Here is a 26,824-nt window from a genome sequence, read left to right as displayed (position 1 = left end):
GTTCCCGAGGCTACAAATGGACAGCCGAGTCCGTCGCGGAGGAGATATAATACTGGGTTCCAGATCAAACCCTAGAAATTTTCAGGCGACCCTCCCGTCTCCCCTGGGACCTTCTTTGCGTCCTCTACCCGGTTCCTCCGCGATTCCTTTAGATTCCGTGCTATTTTCCTTGGCTTCTGGTTGGTGTGGATCGATTCGAGGTCGGCTGATTCGATTTCGAAGCAAAGGTTCGATCTTTCTGTCCCTTCTTACCTTCGCTGTTGTTTTCCCCTTTTTGTATGTTTTTTTTCTCCGTTGGATTTTGGACGATATGAGGAGAACTCTCCTTTTAGGAAGCGAAGAGTGTAATAATCGAATCGGATCTCTTTCCATGGGTTTTTTTTGTCTATCTTATTTTCAGAATTTTCTATTTCTTGGCTTTTGATAATTTTCGTGAGTAACTAGCATCTATTTAGTGTTCCACTGTTTGAAAGGTCAAGCTTGGAACTTGGTTTAGAATTTTGTTCTAATTGGCGATTGGATTTGTACTCTTCATTCTTGTCAGATGGATTGCAAGAAATCTAATAGCTTGTTCTTGTTCGATCATTAAACATGGTTGTCTTACTTCTGTGATGAAGCATTTGAGTGGTTAATTTTCGAGTTATTTTTTAGCAGGCTTTAGCTTGAACTGTTCAACAGCTTTTCCCTTCAGCTCATTGGTAGCTGACAGGCATCACATTAGATTATGTTCTGCTGCTGGTTTTGTGGCCTATTGTTTGCAAGCTTGGTTTGGATGCTTCTGTTGGATATTTGTTGGATTTTTTGGATACGAGCTTGAAATTTCAAGCAGCTTTGATCGTTTAATTGGTTTCTCTATTGGACATTTTTCATGTGGTCATCTGTTCTCTCACATCATTGGATTCAGTTGCAAATGTGGCTGATGGTTTAAACCTCCAGTCTTTTCAAGTTTGGCTTGCTGACCTTAGTCTTTCTGGGGGTGTACTATCAGATGATGTCTAATTCTCTTTTTTCTCTTCTTCTTGGTGTGGATCTGTGATTCCATGTTGTTGACTCTTTAAATGGTTTAAATGCATCAAGGTAAACCAATAACTTAATAGACAATTCTAACCATCTGATCTTAGAATTTTCTCTTCCCAATTATTGCTTTTCTTATTGCTGAGTTTTTATGGGAAAGGTTTATTAGTGGTAGTTGGTCTTTTTCAACCGAGCGCTATAATAACTATCTGTATCAGTAGGTGTGCTTTTTAACATGCAGAGTTTGTGCTTGACCTTCATGATTTTTGGAGCAATATGAATATTGAAAAATGGAAAGTGCATTTTGAGCAGTAAAAATAGATAGATTTGTAAAAACTATCTAATACTAAAACCAATCTCTGGCAATTTGCAGGTTGTCTCTGGTGAGGTTCCTCCAAGTGTAAATTTCTTTGATGAGTGACATGAGGCTCAGAAGCTGCTATTTTGTCTGCCTTAATACCGAAATAATTAAGATTTATTCAAGACCTCATGGGACAGTAGCAACTCATAGTAGGGATATGATGTGTAGGGGGAGTCCTGGGAAGAAGCTTGTACTTTGAACTTTAATATCTGTTATTTTTTGTGAAGAAAGTTGGCTGAAAGAATAAATTTCTATGGTTCCTGGAAGTAGCATTTGCATGGAATTTCCTGAATTTCAGATCACTGATGATGAACTTGCCGATGCTAGCATTGAACTTGATGGTATCCTACCTTCCAAGTCTTCCACTGCTTCTGGTATTAAAGCAGGCATATCTTCTACAAGTAGTGTGCATGAGCTTCTTGAATGCCCAGTTTGTACAAATTCTATGTACCCTCCCATACACCAGGTGGTTTACTTCTTCCACTTCTACATGAATGGTGTCTCCTGTCTCTGTATCTGAGCTTATGTTACTAATAATAGGCACAAAACACCAGGATAAGTTTGTCTTCTCCATTGCGCACTTTGTTACTTTATCTTTTTCATGTAAACAGATATGAGTTATGCTTGTTGAATAGCCAATATCATGCCATGCAGAGTCTTGTAAACATGTTCATGTTTTTCCACTTACTGTTATTTCCTTAAACTTAGTTTCTTTTTTGAATAGGATCCTATTTTTCCACACCATACAATCACTCTCAAGCACCTTTCCTTTGTTACATAAGTCTCTTGCGTTGCTCATGTTATACTCTCTGAGTTTGCTACTTTGCCTTTTCATGTTTAGTATTGTAGATTAGTTAACTGTTTTCAATACCAAACAATCTTAGAAATATCACAAGTGAAAAAGCATTGTGCATAAGTATATCATTTTGTGAAATATGCCTACCTCTATGTTCTAAGGGTTAACTGCGGATGTCGGTGGCTAGCGGACCATATGGTGCCTAGACAGGTACAGTTGTGGTGCCTAGGCAGGTACAGGTGCCGAGGCAAATTGAATTAAACAGTTGTCTGGTAATTAAACTTAATCAAATAAGTTAGAAAATAGAGAAATCAGCAAAGACAGATGATAAGTAGCGTCAACAAATTAAGCATTAAGCAGTAATAGGAGCAAGAAGGGGAGGCATGCAACAAGAGAAGGAGCAGTAATGACAGATGCAGGAAGACTAGAGGAAGAGGTGCAGTGACAGTAGCAGACTTTGACATTTATAAATAGAATACACGTAATGGTATGCATGGATGCATGAGTGCATGTGTGTTTCTTTTCCCTGGGTACCTAACTGACATAACCCTTTTTTCTTGGTTTGTCCTGTATTGTGATTAGCAGCAATGCCATACTTATAGACAAATTTTGGGATGCTTGAGAATATAGGCCTGGCTTCTACTCAAAGAGCTAATTTCAATTTTAATCATCATGCATCGGAGGCATTGAACTTATAAGGAACATGCTTCCACCATTTTCTTTTGCAGTGCCCAAATGGTCACACTCTCTGCTCAAGTTGCAAGCTCAGAGTACATAATCACTGCCCTACTTGTCGCCAAGAACTGGGTAATATCAGATGCTTAGCTCTTGAGAAGGTGGCAGAGTCACTTGAGATTCCTTGTAAATATCAGAACCTGGGATGCTCTGAAATACATCCATATTATACTAAATTGAAACACGAGCAACTATGCAGGTTCAGGCCGTACAGTTGCCCCTATGCAGGTTCTGAATGCCTGTTCACAGGTGACATTCCAATGCTTGTGGCCCACCTGAAAAATGATCATAAGGTGGATATGCATGATGGGTGCACATTCAACCACCGTTATGTGAAATCCAACCCCCATGATGTTGAAAATGCAACATGGATGCTCACTGTAAGCCCTTTACTCACTTTATTATTAGTAGTTTTTATTATTGACTCTGTATTCTTTAAAAGTTTTTTTTTTTTTGGTTTTGATGATGAGATAGAATAGTTAGTCTTTGATGCAATATTTTTCTTCTATTTACTTCTCAAACAACATTTACTTCCACATGCTTATCACACTGAACATGTTTGAGATTAATGGCCCAGCGCAAGTTATAGTTATGGATAGCAGATTTAATTTTAGAGTCCAATTGTAGTTATGTATAGCAGTTCTAACTTTATAGTTAACTTTAAAAGCGAATTGTTTCTCTCATGTAAATATTAGTTATCCCTTGCAATCCTAATATATTCTAGTCAAGTTTATGGGTAGATGTAGTACTAAAAATTGACTTATGTGAAGTAAAATAGCATGCATTTGGTGTGATTCTGACCATCCTTAGAAATCATCCCACTTGGGACCATGTATATCATTTCTGTTTTGATCTTGCAAAATATCCTGCAGGTTTTCAGTTGTTTTGGACAGTACTTCTGTCTGCACTTTGAAGCCTTCCTCCTGGGAATGGCTCCAGTTTACATGGCGTTCTTAAGATTTATGGGTGAAGACAGCGAGGCAAAGAACTACACTTACAGCCTGGAAGTGGGCGGCAACGGGCGGAAACTGACATGGCAGGGAGTGCCTAGGAGCATCAGGGACAGCCACAGGAAGGTTCGAGATAGCTACGATGGGTTGATCATCCACCGAAACATGGCCCTCTTCTTCTCAGGTGGAAGCCGGCAGGAGCTGAAGCTGCGGGTGACTGGTCGAATTTGGAAAGAGCAATGATTTGAACTGCCTTCCACGCTTCTGTTGTTCAACCGAGTGCGACAATAAGTCTATGATTAGCTGATAAATTATGTCGAGTCTTTTTGCTTTAACATTGCATTTTGTACCTTAGCAAATGCATGTCATAAATCATGTCAAGTCTTTATGCTTTAATATTTGAATTTTATACCTTAGCAAATGGACAAGTCAAACTCTGTTTTTGTATATGTTCACTTCTGTGTGATTCAAGATCAGAGGAAGCACATGATAAATATTAGTTGACTGATCATTTGTGTCCAAGTGTCATGAGGTGTTGTTACGGTAGTATCGTGGATATCTCGGATCTATTGTGCTACCATTGATACCTCAGATCACTAAGCTATTTTTGTTGTTGCCGATTCAAACATCGAGTTAAGATATGTGGAGTAGATTCATTTTTATCCAGTCAGTTGTGCGGTCTATCAGGTACGTGAGCTCTTTCTGTTGCCTTGGCCAGTCAATTTTTTTGCGTGTGCAGCAGCTGTCCATCTTGTGGATAAGTTCGGACGTAACCAACTCTTCATGATTTTGCAGGAGCAGATAAGTTGGCAGGAATAGATAAGGGCTAGAATATCTCGTTCATAACAGTATGTAACAACATGTCTAACAATCTGATAACTTTGAAACCACACGTTTCCACGGTTATTCAATCACATCCTTTATAAATAACTAAAGCCTCGAGGGTTCAGGTAAGCAATCCCATTCAAAGAATCCGTTGTTGCTCCCTTTGCTCTCTGAAATTTAACTTGAGCGTCGGAAGGTCCTCGTTGGAGCGAAAACTTTCGGTTTGGATTTATTTTGCAGATCACTTCAGTACCACCACGAAGGCCCAGTCGTCCATCTTTCGACCTCAATAAAAACGAGCAATAATAGATAGAGAAAGGGCATAATCTTTACATTATGCCACCAAAGCGAGTTTCATCTTGTCTGTCCAACACCGTCGCCTCTCGTCAGGCGGGGAGTCTGGTTGACAGCCAGGCACAGCCACCGGCGACGAAGACTCATCCACTAACCTAGTCGGTCCTAGTCACGGCAACCGGCGACGAAGACTCATCCACTAACCTAGTCGGTCCTAGTCACGGCAGACCAGTTCAATCTACTCTTCTAGTAGGTCCAGAATTTGAGGGCCGCTGTTCAAGCGGTCCAGACTATCCTTGCATTTCCACTGACGGGCCGTAGCCTACTCAAGCTGCTCCTACACCTCCTCTAGCGGTGCAACCAGTACTCTCGGCGATGCCATCTGCACCTCCTGCGATGGCGCCCCTACCAAATCTGGTTTTCTAACCGCCATAATCAAAGCAACTACAGGTGCTTCCTCAGAGCCTAGAGAGGAGGCAAATCCACCAAAGCCGCCTTTGGATCTGGAAACTAGTAAAGCGGCGATCTCTCAGTCTGCGATCAGGACATGATTCAATCCTTGGTCGTCGTTCTCCTCAGCACTCTGAGGCCTACACCGTCCGGGATCTGGCCATCGAAAAGTGGTTTCAGACGTTCGACAAGAAGATTGATAATGCTCTCAATAATAATTCCTTGGCATAGCCCTATGAAGGGTTCAATAGTAAGCTGCCCTTCGCACCGGAGATAATACAGGAGCCACTCTCTCGGCACTCCAAGGTGCCCTAAATTAAGATCTACAATGGGATTGCCGACCCTGTCGATCATTTGGAGACCTTAAAGATGGCGATGCTCCTTCAGGGAGCGATAGATGTCATCTTCTATCGAGCCTTCTCCACTACTCTCAAGAGGGCCGCTCGATAGTGGTATTCGAGCTAGAAGTCGGCTTGCATTCACTCTTTCAAAGAACTGTATCGGAACTTCATTGGTCACTTTGTCAGTAGCCGGCAACAGCAGAAGTGGTCACTTTGTCATTCACTCTTTCAAGTTGGTGAACGTAGACGATTTCATGCATATATTTCAAATTTTTTTTGAATAAATTATAGTAAAAAATAATTAGATTAATCAAATTAATCTAACATGCATATGATCTAATCATCAAATCAACCTACTTTAGGATTTATGACATGATATGTTGTATATAAAATCTGAAAAATACTGAAGATAAAATCAGCATGCATACATGTGAGCAGTAGATCACATCTACTTCTAATATGAGTTCAGAACTCGATACTTTTATGCGGATCGATGATTGTCATTACTAAGAGACATGATGAAGGAGATACTTGCTGGTTGCTCACAACTGCACATGCATCCGGCCTCGATAAAAAATTCATTCAAAGCCCCAATCTGATCGATCTTCTCGAGAGTACTAGCTCACGCGAAGACCTTCTTCTTGGCTGATCTGAATCCCTTCTTCAAATATCTGGAACTTTTCTAGAGATTGAAGATGGACTTCTAGAAGAGATGAAGAGGTAGAAGAAAGATGAAAAAAAGAATAATTTTTTTCTTATTTTTTTTCTCTTCCCAAACCCTGAGGACCAAACCCTAGAAACCTGATTTTTACATAGACCCCAAGAGAAAAGAACTTTCCTTTTCTTTCACGCCATGAAACCATGCCCAAGACCCCTCTCAACATGAGGGCCTCTCTCTCAGGTCTCTTACACACACAAAAATGAAATAAAACTCTTTTTATTTCAATGTGTAAGGAGGTGGGGTGAAGAGTCCTAGAGATCATAGACTCTTGATGTATTGTTGCTCCTACTCAAATATTCATACCAAAATATATCAAAAAAATATGAGACACCTCTTTTCATATTTTTTCATAATAAATCAGTTCTTCAACTGATTTTTCATAAAAAATATCCTCAAAATGTCACACATATAAGGAGAAAAAAATAAGTTGGCGGCAAGGTCTTAGAGATAATGTCAAACATTATCTATATGGTATCCTATTTCAAATTAGATTTGAACAATACCATTTAAAATCTGATCCTATCCAAATTTGGACGTAAGATAGAGAAGGAAAAGGATTCTTTGGCATGAAAAAATTTCATGCAAAAATTATTTGTGCGTGAGAATATATGGTATCAAAGTGGGAGGCGCATGAGAGAAGAGTCTTATTCCAATAAGGATCCTTAATTTTCTTATTTGAATACAAATCAAATCATATCTGGTTTAGCTCAAATAAAATATATAAAATCTAATCTAATTAGATTCATTAATTTTTAATTAAATTTTAATTAAATAAAAAATTGATTGAATCAAATTTCTGATCAAATCAGGGATAATTCTTCCTTAACGATTAGGTCATCTCATAACCTAATCGGATCAAACCTAATTGAATCTAAAATCATCAATCTAATTACTAATTAATTCTCTATTAATTCATTAATACTTGATAAATTAATTTATTATAATTTTTGTATAAGGTTAACAATCAATCGAATTGACGATTAAGTTTTTGAACGATTCTCAATCGTTGATCAGCCACATGATCAGTCAGAAATTTTTTTTGAGTGTGATTCTATAGGTTCAAATCTAAGTCGGTAGTATAGAAATAACTTTTTGAATCAATCGATGTAACCATCTAGCAATGGTGACCCGACGTTCGGATAGATTGAATGAAGACGAAGCAACATTCAAGAACCTATTGATGTATGGTTATCGTATAATTCATCCCTTTGATCTTAATGCTCGAAGTCAACCTAGGATTTAACTGTCAATCCTAGATAAGTCATCTACATTGTATTTCAATCTTTTTCAAATCCATCACATTGATTACCTGGGTCCAGATTTTGTTAAATTGAAATATATTTATACATTAACTTCTACTAATTCAGAGGGGTCAATTCCATCTTGACTCATGCACCGACTTGATAAGTACTTGACTGCACCTAGAAATCTTTCATCACTGAATTAAAAACTCAGTTAGTTTGACATCAAAGTACAGTGAGTTGCTTGCAAGTCACCGTGGTGATCTCAGATCGGAGAGACACTTATACCCATACTCTTCGTGAGCTACCTTTGATAGTAGAGTGCTCCGCAGTTGACACGTTCAGTACTTCGTTGTCATAATTCAAACTACGGCAGCAGTTTTACAACCACTACTATAGATGTACGATAGTGATTTATCAACCGCTGCCATAGATTTTGGCAGCGGTTGGCACAGAGCTACGGCAACGGTTGGCATGGCTATGGCAGTGGTTGTGCAACCACTGCCATAATCTGTTGACCAGTAAAAAAAAATATTATTTTTTACTCTTTTTTTATCTGATAGGTGTAGTTCAATATATAATTACTTAGATCAAAACTTGTTAGAACAAAAAATTTCACATAAAACTTAATAACAAGCATAATATTTCCTAAATACTCAAATTGTATTACAATATTTCTCAAATAAAAATAAAATATATCAAAAATTAGGCAAATCAAAATCATTCTCTCTAAGCATCTCGTCATCATCAGGAGGGGCTGAAGCAAGATCGGGAGGGGTTGTAGCAAGAGCGAAAGGGGCTGTAGCAGGAGTTGGAGGGGCTGGAGCTGAAATGCTAGCCAACATATCCTGAATGCTCAAAAAATTAGCTCCAAGATGAGTGAACAGCTATGTCACCATAGCAGACATGATGCTCTGTAGCTGAGATGCGTACTTCTCTACTTGAGATGCACGCTCCTGAGCCTGGTTGCCTGCACTAAAGCCTTATCAAGCTGCTCCCAGTTGACGATCCTGAAAGCATGTGAGAAGACACTCGCCTCAGACCAGTAGCTCATCGATATATGTCCGAGCCTGTAACTAATCCTCTTAGAGTGCTTAGGTCTCAAAATCTGAGATAGATGGTCATGGGGGCCAGAGGTGTCCGGATCCTTATTTGCAAGCACATCTAACTGCTCTGTAATTATAAATTTAAATAAAATCTTATAAGAAATGCTATAATACTAATCATACTCCAGTTATTACTTACAAAAATCTTTTCGATCGCGACGTTCATCAGCTTGCCCTTCTTGTCCATACGACTCGATCAGAAGATGATGCTATAGTGGGCAACACCTTCTCTCCCATCAGCTATAACAATCAATCAGCTTATTAGAAACATGCAAAAATAATATTTCAATAATTTATAAACTAAAAGGTCAGAATTCATTACCACTTTATGCACACGATTGGCCATAGACTCACGGTTGAGAGTGTGTGTACTCCTGAGCATTCCGATTCTCCTGGTTATAACGAGATGCAGCCTAAAAAGTATTTAAATCATATTAGCTAAAATCAAATACAATTATCAGTGTAATAAAAAATTTACAAGTTACAAATTAATCCTAGAACTCCTGGCTCCTCCAATGTCTGACTATCCCCTCCCACTGACTTGGGGGACAATCCTGGATCCAAAGAACAAGCTCCTCCTTTGTATCCTTATGGTGCTCTAGCCACCCTTTATGGAGCTTGATCTTGTAGTTCTGATACAACTTCTCGATCTTCTGTAGTCAGGCATCTCGAGCCCTCTCATAATCTGAAAAGTCATACCTCCTCCGCACAAAGTTGTTAGAAGTCAGTTATGAAATTATTCTAATCAAACATAGTATAAATATATTGCATGCATATATATATATATATATATATATATACATATATTTAAGATACACTTATCGAAATCTCCTCCCACACCCGATTCTTGACACCGACATCCATCAATCATTAGTTTACAGGCAGCACGGGAATGATGTCAGACTGCCTCACAAATACATCAAAAAAAGAATACATCTCCCATGCGGTCTCCCCTACTGGCCTCCCCTTCTGATCGTACTCCATCATGACCTGATGTTGGTGGTTTCACACATATCGCATGCGTGTGGGATCGTAAAATATCCTACTAGATGATGCATCTGTAATGAAAATATATTACGAATATATAAGAGTGTACAATAACTATATAATAAATAAATAAATAAATATTTGACATAATAAAAATCTACTCTCACTGAGATCGTGTGATGTGGATGTCGGTGGAGCCTCATCGGTGGATGGAGTATGTGTCGGAGATGTATAAGCTGGTGATGTAGCTACCGATGAAGGCTCAGATATGCCGATGGGAGGAGTATGTGCCTACAAAATCGAAGTCAATGCGAAGGTGGATGGAATATGCACCGGCAGCAGCTCAGATGCTGAGCTCCGCATAGCCCGTCGAGGGATGGGAGTGAAAGCTAGATGGCGTTTCGGTGCCATCGTGACCTGCAATATTAATGAATATTAACAAATATAACATGTTGTTGAACAATAACATTAGTAGAGCATCAATAAATAAGCACTAACATTTATACTAGAATGTTGAACTTATCGTCTATTGGCATCTACAATATGGACATCACCATCGCTCCTAACAAATACATCTGAGATCTCGACAATATCAGATAAGTTTTATCCTAGGGAAACACTTTATATACATGGTCCAATATCAATATCAGTATCATCAAAGATATGCCTAGGCACCATCTTTATAACAATATCCCATTGAGGCTCCAAGAGATCACTAACGTAGAAGACTTGACTAACTTGGGAGGCAAGTATATTCGGTTCTTCAGTGCAGAATGGTATTGCATGTTGACGAGAGTAAAATCATACTCATCAGTCTTCATCTCTGACTGAGACAAGATATCAAACCAATCGTATTTCATCAACACAACCCTCTCTTTAGAATAATAGTCCAAGATGACTATCTTCTCCACAATCTTATAATAGTCAGATCCTCCATATGAGATCATGAATCCCTCGAGCTAGCATAACACCCAGTGGTGGCGCTCAATATCATGCCACTATTTTGTGTTGCCATGTTTATAGCTTGACTATGAATATTAAACCTGTAGCCATTAATAATGAGCATTTTGTACTTACACAGGTGTGATTAGATCCCATTGAAAGAGCACGTACTTCATGGTTCACATCATCGAACGGTAATCTTCACACCTAAGAAGATGACACCTAATTAGTAAACATGTTCAAATAAGATGTGCAAGGTAGGAATATGTACTCGTTTTCATGATCTTTGAACCACTCAAGAAATTCTTTACTATGCATTTTCTCTCTCTCCTGCATACTTAGAGCGTCATATTTTATTCTTATGATCTCCTTGTGTTTGCTACATAAGGAATAAATTTAGGTATAATATAATATTTTTTTCTAAATAATGAGAAATAAATAAGACTGAGTGACTCACCTTATGTATGGCTCAATAACATCATAATTGAACAACACGTAGTGGTGTGTCTTGTCCCGTTCCTCAAGGCTCAAATCAGTGAGGCGGTATGAAGTGGCAAGTCCACTTGACTATGGAATGGACTCAAATGCAGGCTCAATTGACTCATACTGATCATCCTGATTTCTTATTGGCCAATTACGATGTGTCTCGAACTTGTTTAAGTATATGGTACTAAAATTCATACACTCTTGACCCAAACAACCTTCTGTTATGGATCCCTCTGGATGATTCATATTCCTTACGTAAGATTTCAGTGTTTGAATATTCCTCTTGGTGGGGTACATCTATTGACAAAATACTAGGCCTCTAAGTGCAACTCTCCCACAAGGTGCATGGTGAGATGCATCATAACTATGAAAAATAATCATGAAAATATCTTCTTCAGATCACATAATATAGTCACTATTCTTGCTTTCATTTCTTTCATATCTTTCTTAAGTAATCTCTTCGCACAAATATCTCTATAAAAGTTGTAAAGACAAATAACAGCCATTCTCATATTTTTTGGCAACACATGGTGAATAGCTATTGGGATCAACTCCTACATTAACACATAGTAATCATGAGTTTTCAATCCATCAAGTCTCACATCTTTATTATTCATACGCTTTGATATGTTGCTTGAGTACCCATCTGGGATGTTTATGTTCTCCAACACACGAAGAAATATAGACAATTCGGAGGCATTCAAACATAGCATGCATGAGGGAGCCTCCACTGTTCTCCCCTTATCGGCTCCGGATGGAGTGATTTTCTAATACCCCATTTTTGTAAGTCAAATTAAAAATTCAAGTCATCCTTAGTCTTATCCTTGATGTTCAAGATCATTATCAATAGGAGCTCGCACACGTTCTTTTCACTATGCATGACATCTAAGCAGTGGGGCAATAAATTTGTCTCCTAATATGGCAAGTTAAAGAATATATATTTTTCTTCTAATTAAAGTGTGTGTCATCTATCTTTGATCGATGCTTCCTCTTCTTACCATCAATTGGATCATCTTTTTCAAATTTAATACTGAGACCATCCAACTCTCTCAACATCTCACTCCCAGGCATCTGGCTAGGTGCCTCACATTTTTCAACTGTGCCATCGAAGGAGCGTGCATCCCTTCTATATGGATGGTTTCGATAGAGGAAGTATCGATGCCTCATAAAGCTAAAGCTCCTCCAATATGTCAATCTTTTAGATCAGATATATTTTCTACAAATCAGGCACGCTAGCTCACCTTTTATGCTCCAACCTGATATTAGAGAATAAGCTGGAAAGTCGTTTATTGTCCACATAAGCACTGCACACATGAAAAATGACTCATTCATCAAAGTATCAAAAGTTGGAACACCTTGAATGCTCCACAATTATTTCAGCACAGTAATAAGAGGCTGCAAATAGACATTAATGTCATTCTCTACCTCCACCGGTCTAGAGATGAGCACTATCATGAAAGTGAAGGGTTTTTTTCATACACATCCATGGTAGGAGGTTGTAAACATGAGTAAATACTGGCCATACACTATGGTTGGTATTCATGTGCTTGAAGGGATTGAAACTATCGCATGATAAGGCTAACCTCATATTGCATATCTCTTGTGCGAAGTCAGGATGTATTTCCTTAAACTTTTGTCATGCCTTTCCATCGGCTGAATGCCTCAATGTATCATCTTTTGTTTGCTCCTTTTCATGCCATCTCATGTCTTTCGATGTCCTTACCGATATAAATAACTTTTGTAGTCTTGGTATCAAAGAAAAGTGCCACATCAACTTTTGAGGAATATGGGTCGATGTGCCGTCTTTGTTCTGTTGCTATCTTGATACACTGCACCTTGTGCACTCATTTCGATTGGCATCCCCCTCTCAATAGAGCATGCAATCTTTAGGGCATGCATGTATTTTGTTATAAGTAAAGCCTAATTGTTCAATAATATTTGATGTTATATAGTTATTCTTCGAGATTTGTGCATTGTCCGAAAGAATGTCCCTCCAAAATCTATAGTATATAGTTCACTCCATTATTACTGAATCCATTGGATCATTTCGTATGATATAATCAGATTAAAAACTCAAGCTTCACCACCTTTTCACACCCGAGATATAATGGAACATTAGCATCCTCCATCAACTTGCGGACCTTCTCCATATCCTCATTGTTTGTCATTCCATCAATCACGGGATCAGGCATGGATGTAAATGCACCATCATTATGACCAATAAATAGAAAGATATCACGAACCATTTGTTCCGGTACCCCATCATGTTGATCGTCTCCTTGCGATCTACACTCACCATGTTAATCCCAATAAATTTCATAGCCGGGTTTAAAGCAATAAATAGTGAGGTGATCATTTACATCTTGATGAGATAGCCAAGGCCCACCCATACACTTCTAACAAGAACGTTAGATAAGTCTATGGTCTCCAAATTTTTTTATAGCAAAATCAAGAAACTTTTGAAGTCTAGCCTTATATTCTAGCAAGAGCCTACTCAACTTCATCCACCGCTTATCTATATAAAAATGGTGATACTGTAATTAAATTATGTGTGAAAATAAGACATAACACAATAACCTAAAGATAATTTGGTAGTAATTGCTCATAATTTGCACACGCATACATCATTACATCATTACATAGGCAAAACAAAATATGTTATTTCAACCATGATAAGTTGAGAAGAACTAACCAAATATTGCATGCATTATAAACAAATATTTGAAGGAATAAAAATATATTAAATATCATTTTTAGATATATAACAAATATATTCTATCATCAACTAATAGGTAAAGATAGGTCGTATCCCATTCAGAAAATGTATTAATTCTATAGGTCCATTACAGTAATCAAATGATATGCAACAGAGGTTGAAAGAAATTTCGACAGTATTTTTTTTTAGTTCTCCCGTGTAGGAAGAATAAAAGAGAAATATTATCCAAAATTTCTTTCAAACTCTCAGCATATCATTTGATTACTGTAATGATCTATAGAATTACTTGTATTTTTCAAACTGTCTATAGTGGATAATCAATTGACCAATGTAAATAATTATTTCATTCATACAAAAATAAATAAATATATGGATATATTAGAATATGTACATCAATTAACTGACAGGTCTATCACTCTATACAATATAATTTTTATTAAAATTAATACATAATTAATATTGTCCGGCACCTTCCATCAGTTTGAGCGCACTGGGCATACGAGGGCTAAATGCTTTGGACACTAGCTGTGACCCAAGGCCTAGGCACGAAGGGCATACCCAGGCCCCATGTTTGCAATGCTGCATGGCACCTTACCATCGGCACAATGCAAAATCCATCGACATGGTCCAAAATCCGCTGATATGGCCCAAAATTCGATGGCTCAGAATCCAACAGCACGATCCAAAACCCGTCGGTATGGCCCAGAACTCGTAGGCATGGCCCAGAACCCACTGACACGGTCCAGATTCGATGGCCCAGAACCCGACGGTACGACCGACAGCCACCGGCACGACCTAGAACCCACCAACGGGGGTTGTCTTTAAATATTATTATGAAATAATTATAAATATAATAAATAATTATAAATATTATTATGAAATGAAATACAAAAAAAAAAGAAAAGTCATACCTGCGGCTGCGAGGAGGGGGGTCGCGCAGAGATGTGGGGGTCACCGATGGTGGCACTAGAGGAAGGGGGCGGCGGTGGGGCGGGGTGTGGGGCCAGAGGGGGCCGGGGTCGAGGAAGGGGGGCGGTGCTAGAGGGAGGGGGCAGTGCTAAAGAGAGGGCGACGGCCAAAGGGGGCTAGTGGAGGTGCTAGAGGAAGGGGGCGGCGGTGCTAGAGGGAGGGGGCGGCGGTGGGCCTAGCCGACGGTGGGGGCTGGTAGGGTTTTAGGTAGAGAGAAGAGAGAGAGAGAGAGGTTGGCATGCGAAATGAAAAAGAGAGAGCACGATTCGGAAGAAATTCATTGACTTATGGCAGCGATTTTTGAAAATCGCTGCCATAGGTCTATAGCAGCAGTTATCAACCACTGCAATAAATATTTAGGGACCTATGGTAGCAGTTTTAAAAATTGCTGCAATATTCTATCGCAACAGTTACAAAGCAACCGCTGCTATAGAGCCTAAATATAATTTTTTTCATATTTTTCTCTGAATGTAGTATAATTTTAAAATTTAAAGTCCATCTTAATCATTCATTATCTAAATAATTCTCATTAGAGTATTGTGATAAAAGATCACTTCGATCCGATAGTCCTAGCTATATCGATCAATAAAATTTGATATCAATGGTCTCAAACGGCTGCATGATGATCTCATAGATAGAGATCACCGATGGGTCTGAAAACTTGCAACAATGATCTTGATAATATTTATAGTGTACTATCAAAATTTTACTTCAATCGAACATCATTATCATGATCAATTTAGCATGAGATAATTTCGATCGTTAAATAAAAAATGAGTGATCAAAAGATCAAACAACGTTCGATTATAAGATAATTTTTTAGATAAATGATCTTTACTACTATTTTAATCATTTATATAGTGGTGATCATAAAATTCAAAATCACATGTATATGAACGATCTAAAATTATATATCTCTTAATACTAATTCTTAAAATTCTTAAGTAATTATTCTTGTACTTTTGTAAGATTTGCTTAATGTGGATGGTTCATGTAGGCACGGTTTAAATTTTATGATCACCACCATATAAATAATTGAAGTAGTAGCAAAGATTATTTATCTAAAAAATTATTTTATAATCAGAAGTTATTTGACCTTTTGATCACTCATTTTTTATTTAATCGCTAAAATTATCTCATGCTAAATTGACCATGATAATGATGTTCGATTGAAATAAAATTTTGATAGTATGTTATAAACATCATTGAGATCATTGTTGCAAGTTTTCGAATCCATCGGTGATCTTTATTTACAGATTATCATGTAGTCATTCATGATTGTCGAAATCGAATTTTGTTGATTGACATAGATAGGGCTATCAGATTGAGATGATTTTTTGTGATGACACTCTAACGATAATTATTTAATTAATGAATATTAAAGATAGACTTTAAATTTTAAAATTATATCATGTTTAGAAAAAATATAAAAAAATTTATATTTAGGCCTTATAGCGGTGGTTACTTAATAACCACTGCTATAGGTCTATTATAGGAGTGGTTATAAATAACTGATACCATAGGTTTGAGATATTACTATGGTTATATATAACCGCTGCTATAGGTCAAACCTATGATAGTGATTATATGTAACCGTTACCATAGGTTTGACCTATGGCCACGGTTATGAGTACCCACTACCATAGGTCCAATATATGGTAGTGGTTAATTAACCACTACTACATCTCAAGCTTATGGCAACAGTTACACATAACCGGTGCCACAAATCGAAACTATGGCAGTAGTTATGTATAACCGCTGCTATATCTCTAAATTATGACAGCGGTTATGTACAACCACTGCTATATTCGATCTGTGGCAGCGGTTATAAATAAGTACTGCCATAGATCCCATCTATGGCAGTAGTTTCTTATAATCACTGCTATACATGCTATGACAGTGATTTTCAAACCGCTGCAGTAGTAAGTGCTACGTAGACCCTTCTTGTAGTAGTGGGAGAACCCACCAGCACTTTCGATCTTTATTTCAAAGGCAAAAAAATGGAGGTCGGAATCATCAATCTCGGAGATCTCAGAGAAGAGATTGACAATCCTCACTTTTAAGGTGTTATACTAATTATACACCTTTAAATGTTTCCGGGGGGAGGTACTGATGGAGGTTCGAATCGAGCTGCCTTAGCCTCTGAGGATGTGGATGAAGCCAGAGCGCCGCCACGACCCAAATAAATACTGCTTCTACTATCATGACCACGATCATGATATTGAAGATTGCATCCAGCATCGAGATGAGATCGAGAGGCTTATCAGATAGGAAAGGTTGAATCACTTTGTCAAAGGAGAGCACTTGGCATCGACCTCTGAGAGCTCAGCAGCCACCATCTTTGCCTCAGCAATCATTCTCCTTGCCTCAATCGCAACTAGCACCATTGTAGCATGAGAGATAGAAAGCAGAGGGACAGATGGTAGTAGAAGACCGACCCATATGCGAAAAAATCCATATGATAACTGGGGGGTCATCTGGATTGGCAGAGCTTCCAGAGGCAAAGAGGCCAAGGCTCGATGATAGTCTCGAAAATTCTATCATCTTCATCGAGTGGAATGCAGAGGGTGTGCTAACCCTGCATAATGATGCGATGGTTGTAACAGCGAATATTATTGATTTTAATATGCACCGCATATTTATTGATAATGGAAGCTTGGTTGATATTTTGTATAACTCTGTCCTCTTTCAAATGAGATTTATCCCATATCAATTAAGTATATTCGATACCCCAATTTAAGGTTTCTTCGAAGGCTCAGTGACTCCGGAGGGAGTGATTAGGTTGCCCGTCACAGTGGGTACTCCACTGCAATGAACGGTGATCTGAGTTAATTTCTTGGTAGTTAAACTCCCTTCAGCCTATAATGCAATCTTTGGCTATCCGAGCTTGTGGACTTTAAAGGTCGTAGTATCGAGCTACCATCTGATGGTGAAATTTTCAACCAAGAAGGGAGTAGGGCAAATCAGAGGCAACAAGACCATGACTTGATAGTGTTTTGCTACTAAGCTTAAAGCAAAAGGCCAGCCATCCCAAGTAGAGGCTCAACTCGAATTTTCAATAGGATTGGATGCTTGAGAGGACTTGATCGAGGAGCATGCCCAGCCAACTGAAGACCTCCTCGAGATCCTACTACAGAAAGAAAATCCCAAACAGACAGTAAAGATTGATGTTGAAAGATGTGTCCTAAAGTCAATCATCTAGGTTGTAGATGATTGTGCTCCATACAAGTATATAAATTATAAAATAATAAATATTATCTGACAAATTCATCATAAGAAATACGTCTTCCAAAATAGAACTCATACATTATGATGAAGTCCTTAGAACTACTACCAAAATGATAAAAAAAAATTTATTATGTAGTTCTTAAATCCTGCTCACGATCAAATAATATAATTATTACAAGGATGATAATTGTATCGAGTGTAGGTCATTGTATGCCATATTGGTTGGTTATCCTCTTAATCAGTGCGTGTGGTGACATGGATATGATATATGGATAATTTGTAGGAATACATTTTACTGAGCATGACCACTTCCAAAGTATTCTGCTGTCAAAGATTGCTCTGATGGGATATGGATATATGTGTCTCTCTGACCTGAAACTGTCTTGGTGACTTGCAAGCAACTCACTGTGCTTTGGTGCCGGACTATCCAAATTTTTAGTTCGATGATAGAAGATTTCTAGATACAGTCAAGTACTTATGAAGTCTGAGTGCGAGTCAAGATAGATTGACCGCTCCAAGTAAAATTGAAGATGATGCATCACTGTATTTCAATTCAGTAAAATTTTGATCAAAGTAGTCCTAGTGAGGAGTCATAGGATTTTTAAGATTGAGATACAATATAGACCACTCTTCCTAAATTGATAGTTTAACCCTTAGTCATCCTTGAGTATCAAGTGTTAAAGAGATGAATTATATAGTAACTATATCCACATGGGTTTTAGAGTATTGTTGGGCATACATTCGATCTATCCGGATGTCGGATCTCATTCCTAGATGGTTATATCGATTAGTATAGAAATTATTCTTGTGCTATCAGTTTAAGTTTAAACTTATGGGATCACACACAAAGAAGTATCTATCTGATCAAATGACTGATCGATGATTATGAATTATTGAAGGATTTAATTATCAATTTGATTGATGATTAATCCTATACAAAGGTTGTAATAAATAATTTACTAATGATTGATAAATTAAAAAAATAAATAATTAATAATATGATTGTTAATTGGTTCAATTTGATTGAGTAATGGGGATTGGATTAGATCTAATTGAATTGGATTCAATTAGATTGGCTTTGAATTGATTGGATGCATCTCTATAAGATAACAGGACTTGTTCCAATTGATCTCAGAGATGCAAATCAAATTTTAAATTGAATATGATTCAATTAGTTTTATATAGACTTGGATTGGATCTAATCCTATTGGATAATAGGCTTGATTGGATTAAGCCCTATTATCAAATAGCTTCCCTGATATCCATCAAGAAACAATCCCTAGATCAATGGAGTTTTAATCTAATTAATTTTTAATTGAATTGAGGCCTAATTGATTTCATAATTAGACTAGAACTCAATTAGCTAGTTTGTTATAACTAATTTCTAAATTGGTTGCAATTGGATCCAAGGATTAGTTAGAGTTGAAATAAGATCTTGAGTCCTATTTGGAATAGGACTTAATCAACTTGAAACACCCCATGTGCTTAAATATCTTCATGCCTCCTCACCTTTTATCATGAAAATTCCTCATGCCCACTAAGGAGCCACGCCCCCTCTCTTCTCTTCTCTTGCATGAAAGAAAGAGGCATCCCTCTTTCTTGTCGCCCAAAAGAAAAAAGAAGGTTAGGGGTGTTCAAGAGTTGGACGCCCCATAATCCCATGTGCAAAGCCCCTCTTCTCCTCCCTTCTTGAAAGGATTTTTGAGAGATTTTGATGTTACTTTTTGAGCATCAAAGAGAGGCTCCTCTACTGGTTTTACAGCAGAAAATTGAAGAAGAAAAGTTCTTCCTAACGAGAGAAGAGAAGGAAGAAGATGGATCTTCTTTCTTGTGCGCAGCTTTAAAGAAGAAGGAGTTCTTCTTTCAGTTTTTTTTTTTAATTTTTTTTGAATAAAAATTAGATTAGATCTAATTTTTAATATAAAAATTTAAAAAAAAAATATCAAAAAAAAAATTGAAGAAGAAAAGTTCTTCCCAAAGAGAGAAAGAGAAGGAAAAAGAAGGGTCTTCTTTCTTGTGTGCAGCCTTGGAGAAGAAGGAGTTCTTCTCATAGATTTTATTTTTATTTTTTTTTAGAATAAAAATTAGATTAAATTTAATTTTTAATATAAATATTTAGAGAAAAAATATCAAAAAAATTTGGTTGGGCATTTGGAGCTTCCTAGAGTTCTAGATCAAAAAGAAAAAGGGAGAAGAAGAGATAGAAGAACAATTCTTCTCTTGGATCTCTTTTTTGGATTTTTTTAAAGCTTAAAAATCTATATAATTTTTAGCATAAAAAATTAGATTAGATATAATTTTTATCATAAAAAATTAGAGAAGAAAAATTTTTCTTAAGGGTGTGAAAGGAAGAGAGAAAGATTCTCTCTTATGTGTGAAAAATTGAGAAGAAAGGGTTCTTCTCTTGATCTCTATTGCAAAGATCTGATGCATAGATTCAAAAAAAAAAAGAGAGGATCTTTTTATTCTTCATGATTTCTCTTAGATCGATCAAAGTATAATATTCTCGTGAGCTAGCACTCTTGGAGAGATCGATCAGCACAAGGGCTTCGTGTGGATATCCGTAGAGGCCGGACACATGTGCGGCTGTCAAGCATCATAAAAAATTAACTACTATAGATTTTAGATACGGTGATCTGCTACCCACACTCAGATATGAAGTTTTGAATTCAATTAATATTTAGATATGATCTAAATATAAATTAGATATGATCTATACTTGCTGAATTTTAGATTTTAGATGTCATGGATCCTATATGGTGATTTTAAATTTAATCTATGCGTGTATTATAGATTAAATTATTTAATCTATGGATGTTTCATTATAAAAATTTTAAAAATACATGTACAAAACCACCATGCTTTTCTTCAAATGGTATCAGAGTGAAGGTTCATTATGACATGAACATATATGCATGTAGAGTTAAAATCTAAATTTAATAATATATGAGATGTATTATGATCTGATTTTAAATATGATCTAATATAAAATTAGATCTAATATAATTTAGATTAGATCTATTTTTTTTTTTGCATATATGATATGTAATTTAGATTAGATGTTCTGAATAGCAAAGTACTCAGATTAGGTAATCATCAGGCCGTCTGGTCATAAGAGCAAGTAGGACTATATGACCCTCTCTTCTCATTCAATGGAATACTTTTCATTACGTGTAGGGGTACCACTGTGAGATCTCATTAAAAAGAATATGAAAAAAAAAACTTACTTTTCTGTAAAATCCTAGATGTTGAAATCCTAGGATTCGTTGTATGTGATACAAAGCATGAATTGTATGAAAAATAAAATATCTAATCTATATGATTAAAATTATTTTAATTATAAAAATAAAATTTAAAATTATAAAATATTTAGATATGATCTAAAATTTATTATGATTGATTTTATTTTAGTTTATGCGAGAATTTTTAGATCTGAAACTATGTGATACATATTGGCATGCCAACTGAACTGACTAGTTTTGGACTGAGTCGATCCAGTCCTCTGTTTTTTATCGGTTCAGTGTTGACTGATCAGACCTAGTTGTCTCAGGCCAAATAGGAATAGTTACTATTTATGATCAGTTAGTCGATCGAGTATCAAACTTAGTCGACCCACTGAAGTGAGCCAACTCAGTTCAGGGGTGAGTCGATCTAGTTTTCAAAGTAAAAAATTTTATATAAAATGATGTAAAATTATTTTATAAAATTAAAATTATTTTAATTAATAACCTTAATCCATATTGATGCTATACTTAATTGAGAATTAAAAAATATATTTTAGATCTAGAATTGTAATTAAAGATCTAATGACATTGCATAAAATATGAAGCATGGGTTAGCTCAAATCAAAATTTTTTAATTGGATTAGATCTAAGGTTAGAATCAAAGACCTAATGGACTAAAAGGATAGTTGATCAAATCTAATCAATAGTTGATTTAGATTAGATCAAGGATACTCTAGATAAAAAAAAAAAGTTGTAATTGATTAAGTCCATATCCTTGATTAAACCAAATGGACCTTGATTGAGGCTCAAAGGTTGGGCCTAAGTCATTAGGCTGCTTAGATCGTTAGGTGACTCGAGTTGACCTATGTTGTTAAAGTTAATCATTATGAATGATTTAGGTGCCCTGGATTGACTTGTTTCTAGTCTTTCTCATAACTTGATGAAGTCAGTGAGAGAATTTATGACATACCGGTTGGACCTGCTAGTCACTAGTCCTTTTCATGACTTGATGAAGTCAGTGAGAGTATTTATGACTTGTAGGTCGATTGATATTTTTTTAAAAAAATTAACCAAAATTTTTAAATTATTTGATCCATAAAATGAGCTAGTTATGGGGATAACTAGATCATAGCCTCCCATTAAGGTGCATGATAATGAGTCCAATATTCCAAATAGGTATTGGAGGTGCCACACGTCTGGTGTCTATTACGTATTAAAATTATCATCCATCATATGACCATCTTATTGTACCTTCAGATCAATACTCAGATTGGCCGAGCCACACTTGAGTCTAGACATCTGTTTGTTGGATATACTTGATGTTGTCATGTTAATGGTTGGACCTAATCAAAATTTTCAGTGAAGGTGCCACACGCCTGTTGAAGGGATGCCTGAGGCAAAATCTGATTGCTAAAAATTATTTAGAAAAATAATTGGTTATGAACCTACCCATGGATGCATCAGAGTTGGCCGAGTCACACTCAGACCTGAATGCAATCTATATGAATTTTAGTACTCGCTAAAGAATTAAAATAATTTTTTGGATTGAAGGTAGAGGCTATCAATTCGTATAAAATAGTGAGAGAACTTTTAAACTAAAGTTTAAATTTTTTGACTTAAAATAATTTATATACTAATAGGTCAATTATTCTCTTTTCAGAAATGGCTAGAATATTATCGATCTATTCATTATTAGATAGTGACAACATTATCAGATCTAACTTTGATAGCCAGTATCGAAAGTTGAATATAGTTTTTGAGTGAATTGATTAAGAAGTCTCACGCTAATCCAAACAGACTTAAAAGAAAAATCAATAAATTATTACTGATCAAGATGTTATCTGATAACTCCTTGAAGTTTCTCTATTGGTAATACTACTATCTGGGTATGGGATATCGATAGTGCAATTCATATTTGTAAATAGTTACAAAAGACTTCAGGATAGTAGAATGTTTGTAAATAGCAAGAGACTCTTGAATGTAAGAGATGGAAGTCTGTTCCAGTCTTAACATTAGAAATCATCGAGCTTATTTTTCAATCTTGAAGATGTAATTTTAAGTGATTATCACTACTGTCTAATCTTATTGATGGTGTCAATAAGAATGATTGTTGCGATATCATTGTAAATGATACTGCAATAATAAGTGAACAATTGAAAATGGCATAAACTCAATACCATAACATGTTAGTGTAAAGTACACTTCTAACTAGCACTCTAGATTAGATAATGTCACTGAAGCCTATCTTTGGCATAATTGACTTAGTCACCTTTTATTGAAAAGGATGAATGAGCCAGCAATATTTTGAGTTGGGTACATATTGATGTATTTACACTCATGAACATCAGTGTCAAAAGAAGACTTACTACTTCATTAAAATCTCTGATGACCTATCTTGACATGGGTGTGTTTTGCTTATGAAGCATAAATCCGAATCGATTGAAATATTCAAAAAAATTTATAATGACGTAGAAAAATAAACTGCAAAGAGTATTAAAATTCATCAGTTTGACTGATGAAGTAAATACTTTTATAGCAAGTTTTGACATATCTTGAAAAAAAATAGATTCTCTCTTAATGGACCTCTCTTGCAATATCACTATTTAAAAAGGATGCCTGAAAGGAGGAATTGAATTTTATTAGATATGGTTCGGTCTACTATGGGGTTTGCTGGTTTGTCTGACGTTATGTTTTAGAGATTACTTGATATGTGCTCGAGAACGTTCTGAGCAAATCAGTCATCCAAACTCTATATGAGATATGGATTTGGGTAATTCGATACTCTCTTATTTTAATATTTGAGATGTCGAGCTTATGAAAAATATTCACAAACCGACTAGCTTAGATCTTGATCTGATAAATATTATATTAAGAATATTTTTTCTACCTTCTTGATGGATATGAGATGTTCATAAATCTTAAGGCATTCTTTTTGAAAAAGAAGTTTCTTGATGAAGGAACTGATACCATTAAGATTAAGTTTGGTAAAGCTTGATAGGTAGAGAAACCAACTCTGACACAAACCAACAGAACCAGAGTTGATTAGATCAAATTCAGAGCTCGATGTAAAGGCATCCTTGAATAGGTATGGTAGAGTACCGTATCAACCGAATAAATACTTCGATTTCTAAGTTCAGAATGAGGATTTAATCTTTCATACAGATGCAATGCAGGGATCTAATCTTGAGAAGTGGCTTGGAGCCACTAAATCTAAAATGAGGTCCATGAAGATCAATGATGTATGGACATTCGTTGATTCACTTAAAGGGGTAAGATCCATAGGGTGTGAGTGGATTCTAGATAGATTAGAGGTGCAGACAGAAAGATGGAGACCTATTAATTTTGTCCGATTGTCAAAAAATTTCATCAAAATTATAGGGTTGACTATGATGAGAAATTTTTCTTGTGGCAATTCTCAAGTCCATTCGGATTGAATCAAACTTTTTGAAGTTGGAATATACATTTTGAATGTATGGCTTCATTGAGAATGAAGTAGAATCTTGTATGTACAAATGGGCTAATAGTTCTGTAATAGTATTCTTTATGTTATTTGGATAAAATTTTTTTAATTGAGAATGACATCCCTACATTACAGGGAATAATAGCTTGGTTGTCTTCTCTGTTCTCCATAAAAGTTTAGAAGGTTATGAGAACCATCCTTAAGTATTTATGAAATACTAAGGACCAATGACTCATTTATGGAGAGTCTAACTTAAAACTTATGAAATATTGATTTCAATTTTTAGTCGGATCGAAATGACAAAGCTGTGTCATGTTATGTTTTTATCCTAAAAAGAAGAGCGACATGCTGGAAAGGTTCCATGCATAGTCAATAGTCAATTTTATTTGCGATACGGAGTTCTTTGCGGTATTTGATGCTAGTAAGGAAGTTGTTTGATTATAGAAGTTCATCAGCGAGCATGAAGTAGCACCCTTCTTTGATGGTTCAGTCCTTCTGTATTGACGACAGTACTGGAGCCATAGCTCAAGCTGAAGAATTGATATTCTATTTAAGAACCAAATATTTTCTGTATTGTAATCAACTTGTTTGATAAGATTGAAATAAAATCGACCTTAGAAAGATCGACTAAAAGGAGAACTTGACCAACCCATTGACTAGAGCAATCGGATCTGAAGAGTTCAATGATCTAAAATGAAAGATGGGTATTTGATACCGATCTGATTGGCTTTAGCTCAAGTGGGAGTTGTTGAAAAATATATCTTAAAGTCAATCATCTAGGTTGTAGATGATTGTACTCCATACAAGTATATAAATTATAAAATAATAAATATTATCTGACAGATTCATCATAAAGAATACATCTTTCAAAATAGAACTCATATGTTATGATGAAGTCCTTAGAACTACTACCCAAATGATAAAGGAGGACTTATCATGTGGTTCTTAAATCCTGCTCATGATCAAATGATACAATTATTATAAGGACGATAATTGTATCGAGTGTAGGTGAGTGTAGGTCATTGTATACCATATTAGTTGGTTATTCTCTTAACCAAGGTATGTGGTGATATGGGTATAGCATACGGATGATTTGTAGGAGTATATTTTACTGAGCGTGACCACTTTTGGAGTACTCTACTGTCCAGGATTGCTCTGATAGGATATGGTTATATATGTCCCTCTAACCTGAGATTATCTTAGTGACTTGCAAGCAGCTCATTATGCTTTAGTGCCGGACTATCTGAATTTCTAATTTGATGATGGAAGATTTTTGAGTACAGTCAAGTACTTATGAAGTTTGGATACGAGTCAAGATGGGATTGATCGCTCCAAGTAAAATTAGAGATGATGCATCACTGTATTTCAATTCAGCAAAATTTTGGCCAAAGTAGTTATAGTGAGGAGTCACAGGATTTTTAAAGTTGAGACACAATATGGACCACTCTTCTTGGGTTGATAGTTTAATCCTTAGTCATTCTTGAGCATTAAGTATCAAAGAGATGAATTATACGGTAACTATATCCACATGGGTTCTAGACTGTTGCTAGATATACATTCAGCTTATCCAAATATCAGGTCTCATTGTTAGATGGTTACATCGATTAGTACAGAAATTATTTTTATGCTACCAACTTAGGTTTGAACCTATGGGGTCACACACATAGAAATACCTGTTTGATCAAATGATTGATCGATGATTATGAATTGTTGAAGAATTTAATTATCAATTTGATTGATGATTAATCCTATGCAAAGATTGTAAATAATTTACTAAATATTGATAAATTAAAAAATAATTAATTAATAATATGATTATTAATTAGCTTAATTTGATTGAGCAATGGAGATTGGATTAGATCTAATTGAATTGGATTTAATTGGATTGGCTTGGGATTGATTGGATGCATCCCTATGAGATAACAGAGCTTATTTCAATTGATCTCAGGGATACAAATCAAATTCTAAATTGAATATG

General features: G+C 36.1%; 1 protein-coding gene across 1 annotated transcript; it reads left to right on the top strand.

Moving 5' to 3' along the window:
• On the top strand, positions 1-4,367 carry LOC105061332 (E3 ubiquitin-protein ligase SINAT2). The gene is made up of 4 exons (XM_010945345.4): positions 1-227; positions 1,388-1,841; positions 2,900-3,286; positions 3,779-4,367. Exons 2-4 carry the CDS (start codon positions 1,629-1,631, stop codon positions 4,097-4,099), a joined length of 921 nt encoding a protein of 306 aa, XP_010943647.1. The 5' UTR covers positions 1-227; positions 1,388-1,628; the 3' UTR covers positions 4,100-4,367.
• Positions 4,368-26,824: the final 22,457 nt, after the last annotated feature.

The sequence above is a fragment of the Elaeis guineensis genome, chromosome 12, assembly GCF_000442705.2.
Source record: "Elaeis guineensis isolate ETL-2024a chromosome 12, EG11, whole genome shotgun sequence".
In the NCBI taxonomy this organism is placed as follows: Eukaryota; Viridiplantae; Streptophyta; class Magnoliopsida; order Arecales; family Arecaceae; genus Elaeis; species Elaeis guineensis.
This window is presented reverse-complemented; position numbering and strand designations above follow the sequence as displayed.